The following is a 7,306-nucleotide window of genomic DNA, read 5'->3' on the forward strand; positions in this document are numbered from 1 at the left end:
CTTTAGTTTGATTTTGTATATGTTTTTTTTGATGGGTTTTCGTATGTTGTTTTATGAGTCTTTGATGAATTTTCTATTAATTAAGTCTAATTAAAAGATTTAAATTAATGATTTAATTAATGTAAAATTATTATGATATTTTAATATTTAATTAATTAAAAAATTAATTAAATAAAAAGAATTAAATTTGAAGATAAAAAGTCATAAGTATAAATTTGGAATGTGATAATATTAATTTAATTTAATAATAATATATATATTTAGAGTTCATTTAAAAAAAAAAATGCTAGATAATATTATTATTTAAGTTAATAAATAGTTATTAAATTTAATGTTAAAAAATATATTTAAAAGTGAAAATATATTAATTTATTAAAAGTTTTAAGTTCACATGATGCGTGCATGAGGTTAAAATATAAGAAATTAATTTAAAAGATAAAACAAATGAAGTTAATAAAGATATTTTAATTGCATAAAGTATGTGCATGGGATTAAATTTAATAAATTAATTAAAATAGAAGTCAAATGAAAAGTGAATAAAATTATTTAATAATTTAATAAGTGTGCATGGAAAAGATAAAGAAAAGATAAAGAAAAGTTAATTTAGAGTTAAGTTTGGTGAACATAGAGTTCTCCTAGGTAAATGCACAATTAGTGCCCCGATTTAAGGAGGGAACTCTTTATCACAATTGGAGGGTTCATTTTTGGGGGACGTGAAATTTGGAGAAAGAAGGAATTTTTGGAAAGGAGAAGATTCTGAGGGGAGGATTTTCTCTACAATTTTTTTGGGCGTAGCGATTAGCATCAGTGTCCAGGTAGACGCTTGTGATTATTCGCTAAATTTATTATGCTCTTCCTTTCCTGTCTTCTTTGTGTTTGTGAAATGGTTATTTGAATAATTCCCTTTGACGAGTGTTTTCAATATTGTGAATTTCGATTTAAGAGTGGGAGACGGATGGACTGCATGCGATTAACCTTGCGCTGCGGATCTGCCTTTTGCATGGCTAGGGCCTGCGTGCCCTAAGCCTGCTGCTCTCAGTGTCTGCTGCGGTCGAGTGCCGCTGTTTATCGCTTCAGTCTGTGTGTGGGGGGATACGTCTACGTAGAAGAAGTGGGGAGCTGCGGGGAGAGCTTTGAGAGTTTTTGTGGAGTTGGGGTCGGCCAGATTTTGCTGCTCCGATAGGGCTTTCTTCCCTCTGTGGCATGGAGAACTCTTTTGGATTTGGGTGAGTCTGGTTTTAGTGTTTGGCTTGGAGGTAATGCCTTTGAATCCGAACATGGGGCAATCGGTGGCCCCCGAGTCTCAGATTTTGACTGAGGATCAGGACATGCCTGATGCATCTTTTCAGATGTGAGGAGGGGCTAATGGCCAGATGGGCAATATCCTAGCTGGGGAGAACGTGGCCTCATCAAAAGGTTCTATTCGTATTAAGAAGACGAATGGGTGTTTGGAGAGATCTAATGATCGACCTGTGCTGGTTATTCAACCAGAGCAAATTTCAGAAGATGTAGAATATTGGAGCAAGCATGCGCTCATATGCAAATTTTTGGGTCTCCGACTCCCTCTACCTGTGTTGGAATCATGGGCTCATCAGGTTTGGAATCCAGAAGGAGATATGGAAATTCTACTGGCGGCTAACAACTATTTCATGGTTATTTTCTCAAGCATGTCGGACAGGAGCAAAGTATTTGAAGGAGGCCCATACTTCTTTAACTAGGTTGGGCTATTCATCAAACCCTGGCACACTGGATTCAATTCCGCTGAGGAGATCCCGTCTCGGGTCCCTGTGTGGATTCGGCTTCCACGTTTGCCACTGGAATTTTGGAGAGAAGATATTCTTCATTCGATATCTCTTTTGCTTGGGAAACCAATTGGGCCGGCCACCCAGACCCAGGATCGAAAGGTAATTTCATATGCACGTATTTGTGTGGAGGTTGATCTTACTAATCCACTGCCAGATTCTATGGAAATTTGTTTAGGCTCTTGTTCATGGATTCAATAGCTGGACTATGAGACTCTACCCTTCAGATGCAGGATTTATCATGAGTATGGGCACTTGCAATGCAAATGCCCCCGAAATAAATTTTCTCAATCATCAACAAATACGATGCCAACCCCTAAGGATGACAAAGGAAAAACCTCGATGCTAGCTGGTCCCTCTGGAGATAAGGAGGGTTTTATCCCATTTAAGCCATGTAATAAAGGAAAGGGGTAGAAGAGAACTTGGACGAATAGACAAAGTGATGACACCTTCAACAGGTTTAATGTGCTGGAGAACTTAATACAGGAGGAAGGTATACCTGTTGAGACAACCCCAAGTGATATCTCTCTTTTGGAACCCCAGCTAGAGGAAGTTGAGAATCTAGTCCAAATTCCTGAGGAAGTACAAGGCCAAACTGTTGTCTCAGATGGATTGATTCAGGAGTCATGTTGTGATATTCCTGGTAGCTCACATCCCCGTGATTGTCCAAATATCATAGCCTCTACCCACTCTGGCAAGAAAGGAGTGACCGACAACACAAAAGGCTCTAAAGCTACATCCATATTGGGTTTACAGCAAAACCCTTTAAAAATGGGACCTCAGAAAAATCTACTAAGAGTGGAAGGAAAACGGATCAAGAGAAAGTTAAGATGATGGGTGAGACTTTGGTTGAAGCGGGGTTTGTGAAGCCCATTGATTCCCACTTCTTGCAATCTTTTAAATGATTGTTATTTCATGGAATGTTAGGGGGTTGAACATCATCCCTAGACAAAAGGCTATTCGCAGATTGATAGATTCTTACTCTCCAGATGTCTTTTTCATTCAGGAAACTAAACTTTCGGTTGATGAATTAAATATTTGTGGACCAAAGTTATGGCCCCATGGTAGCTGGCAGGCTGTAGGTGCTCAAGGCAACTCAGGTGGTCTTGCTTGTCTCTGGAATCCTAAGAAGGTAACTCCCCTATGGTGGGTTACGAGCAGATCCTCCATCTCTTTTATGGCTTCTCACTTTGAGACAGGTGAAAGGTGCTTGTTTTCCAATATTTATGCTCCTAATGATTTAGTTGGCAAATCTCTTATGTGGTCACATATTAAATTTGTCCGATCTTTAGACCCTTTCTTTCCTTGGATTGTTGTGGGAGATTTTAATGCTGTTACTAATCTTGAGGAAAAGAAGGGAGGAATTTCTCAATTGGGTCCCTCTTCTAGTATGCTTAGAGACAACATTAGTGCTTTGAACCTTATTGATGTTAAACCCGCTTCTGGCTTATTCACCTGGAACAATAGAAGGAGTGGGATGGAGGCAATCTCTGAAAGGTTTGACAGGTTCCTGGTATCTTGTTTTTGGATGAATATTAAATGGGCTACCAGTTCACAAATTCTTGATTGCAGAGGCTCTGATCACTGGCCTATCATGCTCTCTGTCACTCCTTTCAAGACTTCTAAGAATCCCTCTTTCAAGTTTCAGCTGATGTGGTTGAGAGATCCTTCCCTTCATGATCTTATGTTATCCTGGTGGTATGAGGGTAGGCCCCCTCATGGAACTTCCATGTACACCTTTGCGAAGAGGCTTCAACATGTGAAGTTCAGGTTGAAACAGTGGAATAAACAGAGTTTTGGAAACCTTTAAATGCATTTAAGGGGGGCCCAGGCCAGGCTTGACAATGTCACTCGCCAGATCAGGGACCAAGGAATGTCTCCTGATTTAATGTCTGAAGAATCCTCAACTTTGAGGGAGCTTGAAGAATGGGAGCTTCGGGAGGAAATATTCTGGAAACAAAAGTCTCAGGTGGATTGGTTGCTGGAAGGAGATAGAAACATTGCTTTCTTCCACAACATTGTTAAAGCTCGCAGGTTTGGAAATTCTATTACTTCTCTTGTATCTTCTTCTAGAGATCATCTCTCTTCCAAGGAGGCAATTTCTTTAGAAGCCACTAATTACTTCTCTCAGCTCTTCTCTAAAGAGGAACCTGCTTCCTTGGTGGAGACAAGAGCTATTTTAGATTGCATTCCTCATCTTGTGTTTGGCAGTATGAATAGGGATATGTTAAAACCTGTTATGCTCGAAGAGCTGGAGAAGGTGGTTTTTGGTATGAAGAAAGGTAAAGCCCCGGGCCCAGACGGATTTCCCATTGAATTTTTCCAGGAGTTCTGGGAGATTATTAAATTTGATCTTCTAGAAGTTGTTTGGGAATCATATCAGAATAAACAAATGCTCAAGTCCTTGAATGCTACTTTCCTGACTCTTGTCCCCAAGATTGAGGGAGCTAACAGGTTGGATCAATTCAGACCTATTGCTTTATGCAATGTCACGTACAAAATTATCACAAAATTAATTGCTCAAAGGCTTAATCCTTTTCTTACCTCTTTGATTTTCGAGGAACAAGGAGGTTATGTTGGAGGTAGACAGATCCTTGATGGAGTGGTTATAGCTTCAGAAGCTATTCATTCTATGGCCACTTCCAAGGAAAAGGCTATGTTTATTAAGCTGGATTTGGCTAAAGCTTATGACCGAGTTAGTTGGGAGTTTATGGGTCGTGTGCTTCTTGCTTTTGGTTTTGATATGGAGTGGGTGGATTGGGTTCTCAGTTGTGTGAATTCCACTTCCTTTTCAGTCCTTATTAATGGAGAGCCTACTGATCTTTTCTCTGCTTCTCGGGGGCTTTGACAGGATGATCCTATCTCTCCATATCTGTTTATCATTATGGCAGAGGCTCTGGGCAGATTTATAAAATCTCAAGCAGGAAAGGGGCTGGTTCAAGGGTGGAAGTGGCACAATGACATTCCAACATACACACACCTCCAATTTGTGGATGATACTGCATTGATGGGATTGGCTACCATAAATGAAGCAAGGAACTTCAAAGCGATTTTGGATACTTATTTGAAAGCTTCTGGACATCAGATTAATGAAGGTAAATCATCTATTTATTTCTTTAATACTCCTTAGTCAATTCAGGTCAGAATTGCTAGAATTCTCAAGTTTCAGGTTACTTCCCTTCCTTTGATTTATCTTGGAGTGCCACTAGCCCTGGGAACTCAGCTGAAAGATTATTGGCAAGGTCTGTTGGACAAATTTCGGAGCAAAGTGAGTCATTGGACTCATAGATGGCTCTCCTCAGCTGGAAGGGTCACCCTCCTCAGGACTGTGATTCAGGCTCTTCCCATTTATAGGTGTCTTGTCCAAACTCCTCCCATTGGAGTCATGAGAGATTTTGATGCTTTGTCGCGACAATTTCTTTGGTCAGGCACTCTCCTCTCTTCTAGATGGAGCTTGGCCAATTGGAACACTGTTTTCCAGCCTAAGATTTCTGGGGGATTAGGCCTTAAATCTATGGCTCTTAGTGTCAAAGCTTTGGTGGCTAAGTTATATTGGAGATGGTGCAAGAATCAAGATCAAGATTGGGCTAAAATTCTGGCCCATAAGTACTTCCCAGGAGAGGATTTTTAGGATATTCCTAGACTGGAACTAAATGGTAAGGGATCCTTTATTTGGGACACTCTTAAAAGAGGTGCTCCTCTCATCAAGGACGGCCTCTTCTGGATATGTAATGAGGGGTCGAGTGTGTTATTCTGGCATGACTCCTGGGATGGCTATCCTCCCATTCTCTCCAACCATCCACATCTTCAACCTCTATATCAGATTTTTTCTACTGGAAGATGGAACAAAGTCGTTCACTTCAAAACTATGAAGAGTTGTAGTTCGATGATTGTTGCTAGTTGGAAAGATCCTTAGGACTGGCCCCCGAGGGGGCTCCTCGGAGATTCGAGCAGAGCTGGCCAATCTTCTCTCTCTTAGGCTGTGCAGTTCTTCTAAGGACAAAGATATCCTGGCTTGCGGTCCTAGCCCTAAAGGTAGTTTCAGTGTTGCTCAGGGGTATGCTCGACTGGATAGTCAATGTAATGAGATTCAAGAAATTCCCTTGTGGCGAAAGGTTTGGAATAGATTCTCATGGCCTAAATGTAATTTTTTTCTATGGCTAGTTGCTCAAAAAAAGTGTCTTACGTGGGATAACCTCCAGAGGAGAGGGTTTCAAGGTCCTTCGATCTGCCCCCTCTGTAGGATGCATGGAGAAGATGTTTCTCATTTATTCTTCTTATGCTCTCTCTCTAGAGAAATCTGGCATATGTGGTGGGAAGCATGGTGTCATGGATGCATTCATGTTGAATCTCTTATTGAGTTTTGGGATAGCTTGGGTAGACCCCCTGCGAAAGCCTCATTCCTCCAGGTGGCCTGGGCTGTTGGACCTTCTTTCATTATTTGGAATCTTTGGCTGGAGCGTAATTGTCGAATTTTTTGTAACTCCAGCTTGGGGGTCACTAAATTATGGTAGGTGATCTTGATTAAGCTTCAGGAAACTATCTATGCTAAATGTGATATGATGGGGCCAGTGGATCCTGATGACTTCAAGATAGTTTAGAATTTTGGATTGGCGGAGAAAGAGTTGGGAAGTAGAAGCAGTAAAGGATCTCAGCCACTAAAAAGAAGAGTGTGTAGGATAGGGAGATGGAGACCTCCACCAAATGGCATCCTAAAGATTAACACTGACGGTTCCTCCCATGGGAATCTTGGACAGGCTGGTGTGGGGGGAATTGGGAGAGATGCAGATGGCAAGGTTTGTTTCATATTCTTTGTTCACAAAGGAGTTCATTCCAATAACGTGATGGAGGCCTTAGCCATTAAGGTGGCTATGGAGCGAGCCTACTCTCTTGGATGGAGGAGAATAGTGTGTGAATCAGACTCTTAGATTGTTGTGGACATGATAAACAACCACAGAATAGAGGATTGTAACTGGTATATTGCCTCTCTTGTTAGAGAGATTCTTCACTTGAGTAGCTTTGTTGATGAGATTTCCTTTTGTCATATTCCCAGAGAATGGAATGGAGTTGCTGATGTCTTGGCTAAATGGGCTTCGGAGAAAGGTGCTAGTTGGGATATTTCCGATACGAATGATCTTCTTGCTGATTATGTAGGGACTTTTGAGCTTTAGTGGAAAAAGATAGAACTTAATGGTTTTGGGTAGTGGTTTGATGGATTGGGCCTGAGGCCTTTGTAATTTGGCTTTCACTGAATAAATTTTTACCCCTTTTTTCAAAAAATATTGTGAATTTCTAGTATGCATGTTAATTCTTTTGTGTACATGGAAATTAAAATATCTTGGAATACCTCGTCTAGTAATTTTAGAAATTAGGTTTAAATTTGGTTTGATATCCTATTTGGGACTTGAAACTATATCCTCAACGCGGTGGGAGTGGGCCATTTAGGTTCCACACGATCGGGAGGTAGTGCTTTTTCACTCTTACCATTGAGATCCGTCCATAGT

General features: G+C 40.6%; 2 protein-coding genes across 2 annotated transcripts; both read left to right on the plus strand.

The window, feature by feature from the left end:
• Positions 1 to 1,373: 1,373 nt before the first annotated feature.
• LOC149557874 (uncharacterized) lies at positions 1,374 to 3,612 on the plus strand. Its single transcript, XM_089830484.1, has 4 exons — positions 1,374 to 1,595; positions 1,719 to 1,904; positions 2,289 to 2,600; positions 2,809 to 3,612. The coding sequence occupies exons 1-4, from the start codon at positions 1,374 to 1,376 to the stop codon at positions 3,610 to 3,612; spliced, it is 1,524 nt and encodes a 507-aa protein (XP_089686610.1).
• LOC149557875 (uncharacterized) lies at positions 3,613 to 6,973 on the plus strand. Its single transcript, XM_089830485.1, has 5 exons — positions 3,613 to 4,407; positions 4,942 to 5,408; positions 5,719 to 5,859; positions 6,560 to 6,598; positions 6,856 to 6,973. The coding sequence occupies exons 1-5, from the start codon at positions 3,613 to 3,615 to the stop codon at positions 6,971 to 6,973; spliced, it is 1,560 nt and encodes a 519-aa protein (XP_089686611.1).
• The last annotated feature ends 333 nt before the right edge of the window (positions 6,974 to 7,306 follow it).

The sequence above is a fragment of the Cupressus sempervirens genome, chromosome 5 (assembly GCF_028749045.1).
Source record: "Cupressus sempervirens isolate cs-2001-9-10 chromosome 5, ASM2874904v1, whole genome shotgun sequence".
NCBI lineage: Eukaryota > Viridiplantae > Streptophyta > Pinopsida > Cupressales > Cupressaceae > Cupressus > Cupressus sempervirens.

Bases quoted from the DNA above. Each gene is read 5' to 3' on its own strand.
- LOC149557875 (XM_089830485.1), top strand. From the start codon at position 3,613: ATGCATTTAAGGGGGGCCCAGGCCAGGCTTGACAATGTCACTCGCCAG. The intron at 5,409-5,718 runs GTACTTCCCAGG...AAAGATCCTTAG, and splicing joins GCTAAAATTCTGGCCCATAA to GACTGGCCCCCGAGGGGGCT. The intron at 6,599-6,855 runs GTTTGTTTCATA...TCATATTCCCAG, and splicing joins GGAGAGATGCAGATGGCAAG to AGAATGGAATGGAGTTGCTG.
- LOC149557874 (XM_089830484.1), top strand. From the start codon at position 1,374: ATGGGCAATATCCTAGCTGGGGAGAACGTGGCCTCATCAAAAGGTTCT. The intron at 1,596-1,718 runs GTTTGGAATCCA...TTCTTTAACTAG, and splicing joins TGGAATCATGGGCTCATCAG to GTTGGGCTATTCATCAAACC. The intron at 1,905-2,288 runs GTAATTTCATAT...AACTTAATACAG, and splicing joins CCCAGACCCAGGATCGAAAG to GAGGAAGGTATACCTGTTGA.